This window comes from Mchenga conophoros, linkage group LG5, assembly GCF_057382185.1.
Source record: "Mchenga conophoros isolate Kocher_MC1m ecotype Shallow Benthic linkage group LG5, M_conophoros_male_GT1.1, whole genome shotgun sequence".
In the NCBI taxonomy this organism is placed as follows: domain Eukaryota; kingdom Metazoa; phylum Chordata; class Actinopteri; order Cichliformes; family Cichlidae; genus Mchenga; species Mchenga conophoros.
The window spans coordinates 28,974,171-28,990,058 of NC_140530.1; the positions used below are offsets into that span (position 1 = coordinate 28,974,171).

Sequence of the window (15,888 nt, forward strand, 5' to 3'; positions counted from 1 at the left end):
CAAAACTCCACTAATATGTGTGTGTGTGTCTGTGTGTGTGCTGACCTACTACCTGCAGGAATGTGAGGTATTCCTGTGGTTTCTGGACTGACGTTCCCGGGCAGTTACATCACCCAGCTGACCGTCTGACAGCTGCTTCCTGAACCATGAAAGAAAAAACAGATTGGGATATTTTTAGCCCCAAAGTGAGACAATTTATTTGATCTGCAGAGTTTTATGGCCTTTAATAGTGTGCATTGTAAGCAGGGAGAAAAGCTCATCTTTGTGTAATATCAGCCTCTGACTACACAGATTATACAACATGATTATCCCTAATATGGCTGAAAATCAGTTTGTTGAGCATTGAAAGCTTCCTTGAGTTTGTTAGGAATGTAAAAGTTGTTCATTCAGAAGGTTGATGATCTTTTCACACTCACAGTAACCAACAAACTTAAATGACTGACTGAAAGTGCTGGTGTTTGTGTGCCGATTGGTTCAAAAATAGTTAATGCAAGTTAAGTGTTTCTTAATACAAAGTTAAAATGATGATAATAACTGGCTTGAAGACTCTGCGGCTCAGAAGTCGATGTCATCACCACAGCAGGTCTTTTTATTGTAAATAATCACAAGTTTATAACTTTTCCCCTCTTTTCCAGCTATTTTCACATTTCAAACAATATTACAGACTACTTCCTGCTTTATTATAATTCATTATTATTAGCAACTGTCATACTGTTAAAACCCTCTTATTTAGATACTAAGTATATTCTTTCCTTTTATTATAAAGTGCTTTTCAGTGTATAATTTAGCAAATGCACGAAGACTGGCAGCCTTTAAATTAGGTTTTTGGCCAAAAAAAAAAAAACGGCAAAAGTTCAAGGCCCCTTGGATGATCAAAAGAAGAAAGAAGGAGAACGTTTTCTAGCATTTACACACAAGCAGTGACAGATATGTTGCTAAATCCTGACATTGTGTTTTTCCACTTGAGCTCCAATCAGTTCAGACCACTATTTAAATCTTTTTTCAGCTGCTCCTTTCTCACCACAGCAGGATCATCAGCACATTTGGTTGGTCACAGATTTTTAGCCAATGACCTTTCTTATGCAACCCTCCGAGGCTTTTTGTCTCCTCCCAGTCTGAAACTGGGGAGCTGCCAGCCCTCCGAGCCACAAAACACTGGACAGAAATCAACTGAAACATTCATTTGAAGAAAATAAATATATAAATTGCTTTAACTTCGACAGAAATTCTGGAGCATCAGTGCTGTTCTCTAAGAGCTGCCTGTAGATGTTGGCGCCCTCTTGTGGACGTGCTCGCACACATCACACATCCTCTGCTTCTGACGGCACCTGAATGCAGCACAGCATTTTTCTTCTGCAGTATCCCTTTAAGTGCGGATGAAAGGCTGTTATGTAATTTAGGTGAAAGAGGAGGAAGAGCAGCGGACTGAATGGAGGACAGCCGGCACTGACAGCTCGAAGAGGACCCTGACAGGTAGGGCGCCGCTGACCCTGCAGGTGTAGATAAAGCGCTATAGTACTCAGCCTGAGGTGTCCGCGTTATGTCCGATGTGACGTTTTCAGCAGGTTAAAAGGACACGAGTTTTTAATGTAACCTTTGCATCTGGTGTTCTACCATCAAACCCTCAGTGAACAAAATATTCAAAAAGAGAAGTTTGTCTCTTTAAGCCTGTGACCGTTACGGTTAAAGGAAACTTCCGCATTTTTTTCTCAATGTAAACTTGTTTTACTCATTTTCCGGTTCTAACCTTTAAAAAAAACTCCTAACAAATGCACTTTTTTACTTGGTCTGATTTCTACATCAAAGTAAACCTCCAAATCCCGATTACTGTGTATTACTATGGTATATTACGAGTAGAAGTAGTTTATTTTTTAAGCACATTCCCCCTACAGGTGCTTTCTCCGGAAACTGTGAACTTTGCAGCTGCTTCAAAGGTTCAGTGTCTTTCTGGGTTGGGCTTGCAGCGCTGGACGTTGTTCAGTGGGTTAAGTAATCCTGTTGTATCCTGTTGATTTTGTGGCACTTGCATTAATTGCGATTTCATGTCAAAATCATAGACTGTATATGAAAGATGGAAGTAATACCTCGACGTTAACCATTAACAACTGCTGTGTCAATTTGCTGTTACCATGAGTTGCCATATTTGACCCATCAAGCCTGGTTCAATGCTGCATTTATGACATATTGTGTGGAAGCCACGGACGCAGGTGCCTGATAATTAGAGCTAAGAAACAAGCTAACATATGGTGGTTTAGCTCACTGGGTTGAGCAGGCAACTCCTATTACTGAGTTTTGGGTTCATATTTTACACTCAGCTCTACCTGCTCTCTTTCATCCAGTTTTTTTTTCAAAGCATTTAAGTATAATTAAAATGTATTTAAAGGGAACCTACAAGAAGTTTGTATTATATTTTTAGTGAGTTGAATTTCATTTATTACAAGCTTTTATTATTATAAGCAATGTAATTACACTTAAAATGCTTTCCCACCTTTGCTTTCTGCAGTGGAAAAATTGATCTTTTACACTAAAAGTAAAAAAAAAGTGATGCCATAACTTTGGAAAGCTATGGGAATATTTTTTATTTATCAGCTTAAGTTAGGCTTTGTCTTTTTTTGGAGTAAAGGCATAAATAAACCAGCACATTTCCCTGACTATATGTTTGTTTACAGCTAAATGTTTCATTGACTGAGGCAAGACTGAGTGATTTAACTGGACTTTTGTCACTTCAGTACTCTGGATGCAGTACTCAGCGTCTGTTTCTATTATTATTATACAGTATAACACTAACATAAGATAAGATAAGATAGAACTTTATTAATCCCTCGGGTGGGTTCCTCTGGGAAATTCGATTTCCAAAAAAAGCACAGCAACGACCGAAGTTACAGTTACTCTTCTAGTAGTTACTCTTCTTACTGTCTTGGAGCGACTGTGAGGACACAGTTTCGTCTGGGACTAATAAATTATTCAGTTTCTGCTTGATTATCTACAGTTAAACTGAGCTGAGAGTGCAGTTTGTGATCTGTTTTTTTTTTTTAAAGGAGGCTGCAACGATGGAGCTGAATGTGGCCAAAATGATAATGCTGGCAGGAGGTGTCCTGGTTGTGCCCGTGCTCGCTTTCGTCACCTCCTTCCTGTTCTGGCCTGGAGCGCTCCTCAAGGCGTACAACTGGTAAAGGCACATAGAGGACATACACACAGAGAACAAACAGGCGGGTTAGACTTGTATCTGTTTGGTTTAGGCACACCACTGGATTATAGCAGAAGAAATGGAAAAGATTTTCCACCTACAGTACTCTGCAAAAGTCTCAAGTCATTCCTTATTTCTCATGTTTTGCTTCCAAGCAGCCAGACTTTGTTGGGATTTTTTTAAGTGGTCATCATCAGTAGGTGTCCAGCCTTCTGGAGGTCTTCCAAACCTTTTCTTTGGACATTGGCTGCTTTTCATGAGGGAAAAATAAAGAAATTACAGGTCTGAAAAATTACAGCTGATAAACCGTAGCAGTATCTGAGTCATGTCCTTAAGAAATAGGAAAATCCAGCAAAGACCTGACAAAGGACCATAAGAGTCATCTGACCCTTTGGCTGATCCCTTTACTGTTCACTGAAGTATCATTAGAAATGGTGTCAGTGAAGGGTGGCTGCCAAGAAGCCATTCTTAAGATAAGGAAACAGGAAAAAGACTTGGTGGCTCAGGACTTTTGCACTTTTGTACAGTGGTTTTCCATTTTTCTTATTTTTTTATGAAAATAAATCTAATAAATGTTACTCCAAGCAATTTTCTTCAAAGTTACTAAACCCACCAGATAAAGCCTTCAACAGCAACAAGCAGACAAACTGGACACGCGTTACATTTGAATGAAAATAATGTAGTTCCTGTGTTCCAATACAGCTTCAAAAATGCTTTTATTGTGAAAGAGCCAAAGCAGTGACCTTTCCTTCTGAACTTTAGACTAAGCTGTGAAAAAAACTACATGCTGGCTGATTACTGGATTACTGATGTTGCTTCACTCTGTCTTACACACACACGCACACACACACAAAGTGCTGACTCACTGACATGTAATAGAAGAAGAAAAACATGTGCAAAGAATTAACAGTGAATCTGTGACTGTGTAGAAGATTATTTTTATCTGTCGAGATCATTTTGGTCCCAGATTTCGGGGACCGTTCCTGACCTCTGTTTTTATTTTGTTTGGTTTTTATTTTTTAACCCTGACCGTTGTAAGGGTAGCAGAAATTCACCTTATTATGTTTATGTTGAGTAATGAAGCTGCATTTGTGGTTGATATGAATATCCAAAGTGTTGCACAATAAATTATTAAACAATCACATGAACAAACTATGGAAATAAGTGGCAGAGCATCACTCTTATTTTCATAACAGCAGTTATAAAATGATTTCTACAGGTCATCATCTTTTCATGATAAACCTTTAATTTTCTAGTGTGCTTTTATTTTGTGGGGGGATTTTCCCATTAATGTGATCTCACACCAGTTTTGACTGCACAATGACCCTTTTCATATGAAACCATGTGCAGCTGCAGGATGTTGAACTGAATCCTAAAATAAAGTGATGATCAGAGTCAGAGAAAATTCAGAAACAGTGATCTTGTTTTTAAAGACTACACAATCACATGATTTATTTCATAATGTTAGTGGATGGATCGCCTCATGTTTAATCCTCAGGAATCACTGAACATCCAGAACATGAGACTTTATAACGGCTCACCTGTAAATCTCTGCAGGTATTGGCGCCGCAGGCTCGGATTGGTTGTCCGCTTCTCTCACAGTGGGAATTACCACTTCTGTTATTCCACACGCGGGGCACCAGGAGGCGCAACACCATCACTGCTGCTGCTCCACGGCTTCTCTGCCACCAAGGATATGTGGCTACCTGTTGTCAAGGTTTTTACACAAAAATAAATCAAAACATCAGATGTACATGTTTGTGACAGTGACATTTTCACTGCTAAAAAAGGAACTTCAGCTCAGCTGTGTGTAAATCTGGAAACACAGGGTTGGTGAATTATGTGTGGAGACGTGGAAGCTGTCCTCTTTGTAAAATCTTACCTTTGAGCAAAAATCTATAACTGTTGAAGCAGATTTTGTCAGATTTGACTGGTGATTCTCCAGCCTTTCTGTCATGAAGTGTATGTAAGTGAGCCTCTGGTGTGTTTGCTAGTGATGTTCGATTCGTGAACGAATCGTTCAATACTCAAGAATCACTTTACTGACTCATGAATCATGATTCACAAGCCCAACTGACTCACTGACTCATCCCTGTTTCTGTTAGCAAACTAATTCGCTTAGTAGAAATATATCTAGCTTATAAATAAAATTGTGGGGGGGAAAAAACAACAGCCAGTTTCTTAACAAAAGCATTTCTGCTCTGAACTGGAAGAAAAAGTAGATGTGAGTAGAAGCTCACATCAAGAAAATAGCTCCTCAGTTCACAGTAGCATCGCTCTGCTAACATGCTAACAGCACATTTGAGCTACTCACCCCCTCCCTTCCTGTGTTGAATCGTAAGCGTAAGCGAATCACTCAGGACTCACTAACCCCCTCCCTCCTGTGCTGAATCATAGAGCGAGCGAACAAATCACTCACTCACTCACTCACTCACCCCCTCCTGGCTCACAGCTTCTTCTTCTTCTTGGTTGGCAACCAATGTTAAGGCGCATTACCGCCCCCACTCAAACTTAAACAAATTAAGTTTGAGTGAAAATGTAAATTTTTTGCACTCTCTGGTCAACTGACTCAGTGAATCAAATGACTCAAAAAATCCGATTCACTTTGGTGAGTGACTCATTAAAACTCGATTCAGTAAAAAGAATCAAATTTACCATCACTAGTGTTTGCTTTCTCCTCCAGTTCCTCCCTAGAAACCAACATGTGGTGTGTGTGGACATGCCGGGACACGAGGGGACAAGTCGCACCGGTCCAGAGGATTACAGCATCCGCGGTCAGGTTGAACGAATCCACCAGGTCTGTACAAATTTGTGTGTGTGTGTGACACTTGCACACTTTGTAATAATTATAAGTTTGGAAAAACCACTGGGATATCTTTCAGGGGGAGGTTATTCTTGTAATCAAAGCAAGGCTTCCAGGTTTGGACCACAGCAGAAGCACTGAGCTACTGTCCTGTTTCAAAACTCACCTCTCTGTTTTTCTTCCTGTGTAGTTTGTGCAGAGTATCGGTCTCGATAAAAGACCCTTCCACCTGGTCGGCACGTCAATGGGTGGCAACGTCGCAGGGGTGTACGCTGCCACTTACCCCACCCACCTATCCAGTGTCACCTTGGTTTGCCCGGCAGGTAAACTCAGCAGACGTACCTTACATTTGCTGATGATGATCAGGTTTGCATAATTCCTCTTCCTCATCTTCTCTCCCAAACAGGCCTGGTTTACCCGACGGACTCGGAGTTCATCAGTCGCCTGAGGGAGCTGGAGATGGGTGAGAAGGATGAGTCGATCCCGCTCGTCCCCACCACCATTCAGGAACTCGAGGACATGCTGAGACTCTGTTGTAACACCCCCCCAAAACTCCCCCGACAGGTACAGGGCTGAGCTGCATGGGCACAGTAGAAATGACTTCACAAGTTTCCTTATCCGCATGATTCATTGTATCAGCACGTCATTAAGACAAGGAAAGATGTGAAGGAGAATTTGTAAGGAATTAGGAGAAATCACATTGAAGTATTTAAACAATGTGACTGTGGGTTTTACGGTTTGCTGTGGTGAAGCTAAAATTGACCAAAGTTTAACTACAATACTTCACCCTGTTCTCAGTGGCTGTCTTATTTTTAATAGCTTCCTCTTCCAAATTCATCCTGCAGACTGTCATCTGCTTTATTTTATTCTTTATTCTTTGCACTTTAAGCATTTTATCTACCTCACATCTACAGCCAGTTTAGAATCACTTAACCTCACATGCATATCTTTGGACTGCTAGAGGAAGCTGGAAAAGCAGGACAGGAAAAACATGCAGACTGCACACAGAAAGATCTGCAATGAACTGAGTTATAATGCAACCCTTACTTCACTTTTATCATTGATATGGGAATATCTTTATTTATGGAGCAGTTTCATAAACCCACATTGCAAAGTGCTTCACAAAAGACATCATAACTTTACAAAAGGCGCATATGAATGCAGAGAGTAGCATCCTAGAGAGTATGATATTTTGTTCCTCTGAACCTCCTTTCTTTCCACAAAAGATGTTCCAGCTTGCTTTAGTATTTACAGAATTCAACCATCACACAGACACTTCTGGGTCACTTTGCATTTAAGGCTTGTAACAATATACCTGCTCTCAGTCACACTGCCAGTACTGCTGTTGCTTTTCTTTCTTTCTTTTTATTTATTTGCATTTGTGTGCATGTGTGTTGTTAGGTGCTGAGCGGTCTCCTTGCCAACAGGATCCCAAACAATGATTTCTACAAAGAAGGTCAGTCCGCTCACCATCACCTGCTCTTTTCTTCTCTTTGTCCTGTCCTCCTCCCCTCATCCCCAACCGGTCACAGCAGACGGCCGCACTTCCCTGAGCCTGGTTCTGCTGGCGTTTTTTTTCCTGTTAAAAGGGAGTTTTTCCTTCCCACCATCACCAAGTCGTTGCTCAAAGGTGGTCATATGATTACTGGGTTGCTTGCAGAGATGCTTGCATCTCTGTAATAATGTAGGGTCTCTACCTTACAATATAAAGCACCTTGAAGCGACGGCTGTTGTGATTTGGTGCTATATATATTGAAGTGAAATGAGTTCAAGCAGTGCTCCATCGACAGTCACAGATTACTGAGGGATTTGATCTGACCCTTTGCCTCCTGCCTTTTTTCATTATTTTCTATTTGACATTTCAGATAAATTAATTAGTGAAGGAAAGCACTTTTGATATGACTCACTTGTATAAAGACAGTGAAGCAGGGAGAAAAGCAGATTGTGTCTACTTCTACTCTGCAGTAATCATTTTCCCTTTAGTAACTCATTGCCCCTGTGTGTGTGTGTGTGTGTGTGTGTGTGTAGTGTTCATGGAGATTGTTGGGGAGAAGTCTCGCCACTCGCTACAAGAAAACATGCATCTGATCACAGTGCCCCTGCAGGTTATCTGGGGGAAGGAAGACCAGGTAAATTCACAACCCCACAGCAGTGATGATCATTAGAAAACGATGTCTCAGCCCCAATTTTCCGCCCTTTGCGGGTATGTACTGCTTCTTTAAAAAAAATAAAAATAAAAATTAGGGGTGCCGGTCATCAGAACTGCCAAGTGGCCCTCCTCATCTACTTGTGCTCACTACGTCCTTCATATTTAAATGATTGAATCACTGTTGAGAGAAGTTTAAACTTTAACTGTATCCATATTAATAAGATAGAAAAAAATTAAATTGTACTGTTGAAATAAAAAACAATTTCTACCAGGCTGTAAATGTGCCTTTTAATGCTGTAAAGTTCGAAGTTCATTTTCATTTGGAAGTCTATACGAATTGACAACAGAGCATGAATATCTGTAAATCTGTAAATCTCCGTCATGTGGTGTTGGGATATTTCAGTGTGTCAGTAAAGCCGTGCTGCAGCGTCACACAGAGCTGTAACACACTTGTCTGAACTCTCAGGTGCTGGACGTTTCGGGCGCCGCTGTGCTGCAGGGGGCGCTGCCTCACTGCCAGGTGACGGTGTTGGACAGCTGTGGTCACTCTGTGGCTCTTGAGCGACCGAGAAAAGCCGCCAAACTCATCACGGACTTCCTGTCTGAGCAGGCAGTCAGCGATGGCAACGTAAAGAAAGTTTCTTGAAGAAAAACCTTTGAACTGTACGCCGACCCCTGACCTCATGATGATGAAGGAGAGGAGAAGTATGATGAGATTTCTACATCAACGTTTATGTCTGTAAAAAAAACTGAACAAACGCACAAAAGTATTACTTTACTTTAAGATATTCCTGATGTTTTCATCTGTATGACTTGTACTCACTGCCCTGCAGGCGGCTGATATCCATAATCTTTAGAGTTTAATGTCATGGTATCAATCCTTGTTTTCATGTTTCACTTTCAGAAAACTGCATTGTAGTCTTCTGTTTACAGCTGTTTGTGAACTATGCAGTGGACTGACTGCATAATTAACATCACAAAAACACATCAGACTGAATTTACAATGAAACATTTACTGTTGATTAATATGTGATTTGTAACCTTTAGCTATTAACTTTAATATATAAAGTTTAAAAAAATGGTGGAATTAAAAGATTTTGTGTGTTTAAGATTGTTGGTTGAAAAATCCTGTCATTTTGGAAGACATAACACATCAAGTAATTTATTCAAGATGCACAGGAAGTAGTCACTGCTCACGAGGCCCTGCAATTCAGATTTATTTGTCACATGTTGTTAGTACAGGGTCAGCATTACAATGAAATGTGTTTGAAGAGATGAAACATGATTAAAATACTAAAAGTAACATGATTAAAAAGAAAATAAGATGAAAAAAGTAGAGAGAACTACTTTGCGCAATGTATTGCAGTAAAGTAGCAGTTCAGCTGGGACTGAATATGTAGTTAAACTTCTTTTTACACTGACAGCAGGAGGAGTTTCACTGGTCTGGCCCACTCAAGATCAAAGCAGGATGTGTGTCGAAGAAGATGAATGATGTAAGCTCAAGCTGTGAAGTTTAATATGCTATATGCTATTTAATAGCACCACTGAAAGGTTAGGGTTAGGGTTACACAAGTTGTAAATGTTATTTTGACATTGTGAGGGCGACGAATCAAGTCCTGTCAAATACAACCTGAAATTAAAAAAAATAAAATAAATGAATAATTAATTTTTATTTCCATAGAGAAAAATGTCAGCCATTAGAAAAAACATTTGGATTATTACCTCAAAATGTTGATTCAGTAACTCAAAAACTCACAAATTAATTTTAAATTATTTTGTCAGAGTTAGTACTGTTGTTTGTTTTTTGTGGCAGTGGCAGAAACAAGCTTCCATATCCGGTTTTCAACGTACAAGACAAAATAAGCCGTCTCGTGGCGAAGAGTGATCCATCTTGCAGTTTTACGCGTCTTTGCAAAAGCTGGTTGCGCATGCGCTGCTGGGGTCCCCTTCCCCCTTGGTGAAAGACGTTTCTCTGGGATTGCGGACTTCTCGGCACGCTGCGTGTCCTCCACGTTTTAGCAGCTGGTGAGTGAAGTGCTTCTGCTTTTATTAAACTTCAGAACAAATTAAAAACTTTCATTTCTGTGTGCGGAGTCGATAACAGAGAATCAGCTAGCAGCTACAATAACTTAGCTGAAGCTAACGGGTTCACCTTGTCCAGGGTTAGCCGCTTTCAGCTTCGGGTTTTAAAGGCTGTACGGAGTTTTCCTCGTGTTTTTATTGACGTTTCACTGTCAGATCTCTGGGCTTCCCAAAACGTAATATTTTAGAGCTTATCAGGTTTGCTCCGAGGTGTTCCTGTTTGTCTTTGTTTGCTTTTGTGTAAATGCAGCAGCTTTGTTACCCAAAGCTGCTGTCCAAAGGTCCAGCCCGTAACTAAAATACTTACAAAATGCTTTAAACACCTGCTGCTACAAGTCTTTGATAGTGCACACTGACAGGCCCTCACAAGCTTGTGGAAAATAAAGTGTAACGCACACAGTTCCTGCTTTAGTACAGGTATTTATTGGCTAACGATAAAATGCAGACATGACGAAGAGACTCTCTGTAAGCGCCACTGTTTTGATTTTTTTTTTATAGTCAGCTGATCCACCTGCTGCTCTTCATCAGACAGAGGCTGAGCCACTGATGCTCTGATAGAATGAAACAGGTGGAGGAGAAGGAAGAAGCGTCTGTCTACCAACGGGTCGTGTTGAAAAACGCCTCACCGTACCACTACCTGAAGGTCCGCCTGTAAGTTCCTCATCGTATTTTTAGAGTTTGATGTTGTGCTGATATTTGTACACACACGCACACTTTATTTTTTCCTCTGTGTCTTTAGTGTGCTGGAGGATGAGTCAACCAGACTAAGTGCCGTTGAACTGAAGTACTTCATCATCACAGGCCTGAAGTCTCTGTATGGAGAGGTGAGACCATGAAGACCGGTGAGGAGTTAAGGAGCTTCTGTCTTTGTTTTACTTGTTTTATTCTCCTGAGTTTCAGAACCTTTGTATAATGTGAGGATTAATTTGCATTAAATACACTATATTGCCAAAAGTATTCACTCGCCCATTCAAATCAATGAATTCAGTTGTTCCAGTAACTGTCTTGGCCACAGGTGTATACAATCAAGGACCCAGGCATACAGACTGCTTCTACAAACATTTGTGAAAGAATGGGTCGCTCTCAGGAGCTCAGTGAATTCCAGTGTGATGCCGTAATATGATGCCACCCGTGCAACGAGTCCACTTGTAAAATTTCTTCTCTAAGGAATATTCCACAGTCGACTGTTAGAGGTATTAACAAAGTGGAAGCGAGCGTGAACAACGCTAACTCAGCATGAAATGGTATTCTATGTAAAATCACAGAGTGGGGTCAGCAAATGCTGTCTCTATGCCCTAGTGTGCAGAGTTTGCCGACTTTCTGCAGAGTCAATCTCTACACACCTCTAAACTTCATGTGGCCTTCAGATTAGATCAAAGAACAGTCCATAGAGAGCTTTGTGAAATGGGTGTCCGTAGCCAAGCAGCTGCAGCCAGGCCAAGCAAAGCATCGGGTGGAGTGCTGTAAAGTACACCACTACTTGTAGTGGTGTAGATTGTAGATGCCGTAGAGTCCATCTCACCTGCAGCGGCATCGCAGGCCACACCCCGCCACAAACACATACTTGTAAGCCTTGCGGAAAGCTTTCCCAGAAGAGTTGAAGCTGTTATACCTGCACAGGGTGGGCTGATGTCATATTAAACTCTATGGATCGAGAATGGTATGTCACTCAAGTTCATAAGCGTGTGAAGGCAGGTGAGTGAATACTTCTGGTAATATAGTGTATTCTACCAGATGTGGGGCTCATCCCAGCTTTGAGGTGACTGTTTGTTTGTGGTGATCTGGATCAGTCTTGTTTTTGTTTGTTTTTGGGTTTTTTGTGATAATGTATCTTCACGTAAATGTCAAACTGACAGTTGAGGTCAGCCAGGGGTCTCCATGTACTAAGATGATCACAGATGAAATTGTGATCTCTAGTTAGAGTAGGGAGCAGGTGGAGGTATGTGCTGGAGAGAAGAGGAATGGAAGCAAGACAGAATACATGAAAAGTACATGAGTGAAACTGCACTAATAAAAAAAAAAAAAAAAAAAATGAAGGCAGAGCAGAATATGCTTAGATTTTTATTGGGATTGACCAGAATGGGTGGGATTAGAAATGAGTGTAGATCAGAGGGACAGCTCAGGCTCAGTTTAGAGCAAAAGTTAGATACAAGGCTGAGGTGGTTTGGACGTGTGCAGAGGAGGAAGATGCTGAATGTGGAGGGTGAGATTGAAGCAGATGAAAAGGAAAGGGAGATGTTCTGGATAGTCCAAACTATCTGAATCCAGGGTCCTAATTCATGCGTAGCGTGGAGGGATGCAGTTTAGCTTTTCTTACTTTGTTTTCACTCCTCAGGTGGGAGCAGCGTTAAACTTTGACGTCCTGAAGTACGATGAGGACACCCTGACCGCTCTCCTCCGTGTTTACAGCAGGTGACCACCGACCATGAGAGAAAGGGGGCTGGGTGGGGTGGTGGGGACAGCTGAAACTGAAACAGACTAACCACCACTTGTTGGTATCATTTTCTTCTTTTATTGTGTGTGTTTGCAGAAGTTTGGTGAAGCTGTGGAGCTCCCTGACTCTTCTCGGCTCCTACCAGAACAAGGCCTGTGCCTTCAGAGTCCTGCAGGTCAGCAGATTTGATCCCCGCTCTTCTCTCATAATAAGAATTTTCTCAGAGGTGATCCACTCCTAGAGAAGTTAATAGACTAAAGAATCGTGACGCGTGATGACAAATAAATAGAGTTTACATATTTTGCAGAAAAATAAACTCTACCAAACTTGCTGAAAATCTTAACATTTTTTCCTCCAGATTGTCATCATTAAAGCTGCTAATTTGATGCACATTATCCTCTCTTGTGCTAGTATAACATGCTGTAATATACACATCTGTAGGATAGTCTCTTGTTTGCAAATGAAGGTGAACAAAGTGAAGTTCTTTACTAATTTTCAGCTTCTGAGCCACAAGTCTGTGAACAACCAATCAGTCACCTTCCACAGAGTTTCTGATGGTTGGGTCTCGTGTGTTTTTTGTGCCGAGCATCAAAGCTCTGTGTCGACCTTGAGACTATCAGCTGTGAATACTTTACCGCCCCTCCCGAACCACATGACCTCTGAGGCGATTATGTCTGCCGCCAGGCACAAAAAATTACGTCCGTGTGGAAGCATTACACATATGTTTGTGCAGAACAATGTTCTGTATTCGCACTCCTGAGCTGAAGAGGAAAGTTCCTGTGCATCAGCTTTAATCTCTACAGATGATACGTGAGCTTTTTTTGTTCTTGTTCATTTTGCTTTTCTGGACACTGCTGCTGTGGATTTAAAATGAAGTAATGAAGAAGTTGCTTTAAGTGTGCACTATGAGGTTTAAAGAGGATGAAGCAGTATTTTTTTTACTCTGTTTTAAACAGATTAGTGCCAAAAAATATGTAACTGTTCTTTTTGTAGCTGCTGTTGTTAGATTAAATTAGGATACAATAGAGAAGGTGATCAGTAGGGATTCATGTGACGCACAATAGCAAGGCTGCAATCATGCGGCGTTCACCACCATGAGAAAGAGACTGGGAGGCATGCAACATCATCGTTGACTTAAATAGGACGTTGCCCTTTTATATTTCTGTCTCATATACAAGGTGTGCTGAAAAAGTTTCAGAAAGGGACTCATTTAGAGTTGCTGATCTCCCCTTAAGAGCGTCTCGTGGACTGTATCAGCAAGGCCGCTCTTTTTAGATGTCTTGGCACTATAGCCTCTTGTGCTGGTGCTTCTGCAATTGATGCTGGATTATCCTGTGTGGAATTAAGTTTCAGTTGTGAGCAAAGATTGTGTTGGTGTGGCTAAAAGAAACATCCTGTTTCTCAAGGTGCTCTGTAAGGGCTCACAGATGCATGGACCACAGCTCAGATCGCTGTCTCTCCCCTAGAGGCCCATTATGGAAAATGAACATTTTGTTCTTTCTGTAGGTCAAAACTTTGGATTATTATCTCAGAATTTTGACTTACTAACTAAAACTCCTGTAAAAATGAGCCAAACTTCCAGTAAAGTTGAAGTTTTGAGATTAAAACTCCAAAATTTTGACTTATGATTGGCAAAAATTATTTTTGTTTTGTTTTTGTTATAGAAACAAGCTTCCAAACATAAAACAATAACATTTTTGTAATTTAAAGCCTGAAAATCGTGACCAAGCCTCATAAGGATGATTTTTGAGTTGTGCATTTTGCAAAGGTTTCAGTTAGGTCTCCTTTAATTTAAGGAATGTTGCAGTAATGTTGCATCATTTGTGTTTGAGGAATATTTAATCCAAGACATTATAAAGACCATCTTTCTGTTGCTCTGTGCTGTGTTCAGGTGTCTCCGTTCCTCTTGGCACTGACGGGAAACAGTCGGGATCTGCAGCTCGACTGAGGCCGGAGGAGCTTTCTTTTTTTCGCAATGAGTTTCCTGTGGAGGCGAGTCTTTAACAAACCGCTGTCTTCCATCGCAGCGGCTCCTCACCTCAGCCGGTCACTCCACATTGGCCAGCGAGCTTCCCTCACCAAAGCGTTCTCTTCCCGTGACGTGGAGGCGTTCGCTGAGCTGACAGGTGACACCAACCCCCTCCACCTGGATCCGGCGTACGCCAGCACCACTTCGTTTGAGACACCTATCGTGCACGGCGTCCTCATCAACGGCCTGATCTCGGCCGTGCTCGGCACCAGGATGCCGGGTCGAGGCTGCATCTTCTTGTACCAGGAGATCCGCTTCCCGGCACCACTCTACGTTGGAGAGGAGGTGCTGGCCGAAGCCGAAGTCCGCAAGATTAAGATGTCATTCGCCTTCATTGCTGTAACGTGCTCTGTTAAGGATAAAGTGGTGATGGAGGGTGAGGTGATGGTGATGTTGCCTGAGGAGCAGCAGCAGAAGGAGTGAGAGGAGGTGGTGGTCACCCCTCACTGTCTCCTCAAAATAGTATTTTGTACACGAGGGACTTTATTATTGTTTGTTGCTCAAAGCAAGAAAAACGTGTTTATAGGCAGAGCATCTAATATTTGTTTCCAGCTCTGCTTTGTTTATTGTTTTGAAATCTTTTGTGTGGAGATAAAATAATAAATGTCTTTGAATTTTTCAAACCTGCTTGTGTTGTTATACCCACCTGTTCACTCACATCACACACACACAACTTTCTTTCCTTCCACCATACTGTGATCCTTCTATTTTTCTTTTTACTGACTCATTTCCTTCAGCTGATTATAAGGGTGAGTTTTTTTTTTATTATGTTTACTTAACATAATGACATGTTAATATTTCCATGTTTCATGATTAATCATGTGAAACAACACTTTTTGAGCACTGCAAAGTGAAGCTGGAGAACTGTTCAGTCAAGTGAACCTTATGCGGCCACTTCATTAGGTATACCCTGTTAGCATTGAGAACTGAAGCCTAGAAGAGTCATTGACATGGTCAACAACAACACTCGGCTGGACTGAAATGATGCTCTGTGCTAAATCTGGCCATTCTCCTCTGACTTCAACTAGACATTTTCACCCACTGAGACGCTGCTTGGATGGTTGTACAGAAAGGTCCAAGCAGATCACCAGTTTGTGAGAACACCAGCCTGTCTGGCACTAACAACCATGCCAGTCACTTAAATCTTCAACTCATTCTGAGGCTCAGTTTGAACTTCAGCTGGTTGTCTTGTCAATGTCTACAT

The 15,888-nt window shown here is 41.3% G+C and overlaps 3 protein-coding genes across 5 annotated transcripts; all 3 read left to right on the forward strand.

The window, feature by feature from the left end:
* Positions 1-1,324: 1,324 nt before the first annotated feature.
* On the forward strand, positions 1,325-9,248 carry LOC146574785 (monoacylglycerol lipase abhd6-A-like). 2 transcript variants are annotated; one of them, XM_085274723.1, is made up of 10 exons: positions 1,426-1,473; positions 1,893-1,980; positions 3,039-3,169; positions 4,745-4,904; positions 5,871-5,984; positions 6,181-6,313; positions 6,397-6,554; positions 7,392-7,446; positions 8,019-8,119; positions 8,606-9,248. In XM_085274723.1, exons 3-10 carry the CDS (start codon positions 3,051-3,053, stop codon positions 8,783-8,785), a joined length of 1,020 nt encoding a protein of 339 aa, XP_085130849.1. In that variant the 5' UTR covers positions 1,426-1,473; positions 1,893-1,980; positions 3,039-3,050; the 3' UTR covers positions 8,786-9,248. The 2 variants fall into 2 exon arrangements, with proteins under 2 accessions (XP_085130848.1, XP_085130849.1); XM_085274722.1 differs by lacking the exon at positions 1,893-1,980 and having other exon boundaries at positions 1,325-1,473.
* A 761-nt stretch (positions 9,249-10,009) lies between these two features.
* On the forward strand, positions 10,010-14,683 carry rpp14 (ribonuclease P/MRP 14 subunit). 2 transcript variants are annotated; one of them, XM_085274726.1, is made up of 6 exons: positions 10,010-10,164; positions 10,720-10,872; positions 10,961-11,045; positions 12,557-12,633; positions 12,752-12,830; positions 14,547-14,683. In XM_085274726.1, the coding sequence occupies exons 2-6, from the start codon at positions 10,781-10,783 to the stop codon at positions 14,601-14,603; spliced, it is 390 nt and encodes a 129-aa protein (XP_085130852.1). In that variant the 5' UTR covers positions 10,010-10,164; positions 10,720-10,780; the 3' UTR covers positions 14,604-14,683. The 2 variants fall into 2 exon arrangements, with proteins under 2 accessions (XP_085130852.1, XP_085130853.1); XM_085274727.1 differs by having other exon boundaries at positions 10,047-10,164; positions 10,750-10,872.
* Positions 14,631-15,307, forward strand: LOC146574787 (hydroxyacyl-thioester dehydratase type 2, mitochondrial-like). Its single transcript, XM_085274724.1, has one exon. It carries the CDS (start codon positions 14,631-14,633, stop codon positions 15,105-15,107), a length of 477 nt encoding a protein of 158 aa, XP_085130850.1. The 3' UTR covers positions 15,108-15,307.
* Positions 15,308-15,888: the final 581 nt, after the last annotated feature.

Bases quoted from the DNA above. Each gene is read 5' to 3' on its own strand.
- LOC146574785 (XM_085274722.1), top strand. From the start codon at position 3,051: ATGGAGCTGAATGTGGCCAAAATGATAATGCTGGCAGGAGGTGTCCTG. The intron at 5,985-6,180 runs GTCTGTACAAAT...CTTCCTGTGTAG, and splicing joins AGGTTGAACGAATCCACCAG to TTTGTGCAGAGTATCGGTCT. The intron at 6,555-7,391 runs GTACAGGGCTGA...GTGTGTTGTTAG, and splicing joins CCCCAAAACTCCCCCGACAG to GTGCTGAGCGGTCTCCTTGC.
- rpp14 (XM_085274726.1), top strand. From the start codon at position 10,781: ATGAAACAGGTGGAGGAGAAGGAAGAAGCGTCTGTCTACCAACGGGTC. The intron at 12,634-12,751 runs GTGACCACCGAC...GTGTGTTTGCAG, and splicing joins CTCCTCCGTGTTTACAGCAG to AAGTTTGGTGAAGCTGTGGA. The intron at 12,831-14,546 runs GTCAGCAGATTT...TGCTGTGTTCAG, and splicing joins GTGCCTTCAGAGTCCTGCAG to GTGTCTCCGTTCCTCTTGGC.
- LOC146574787 (XM_085274724.1), top strand. From the start codon at position 14,631: ATGAGTTTCCTGTGGAGGCGAGTCTTTAACAAACCGCTGTCTTCCATC.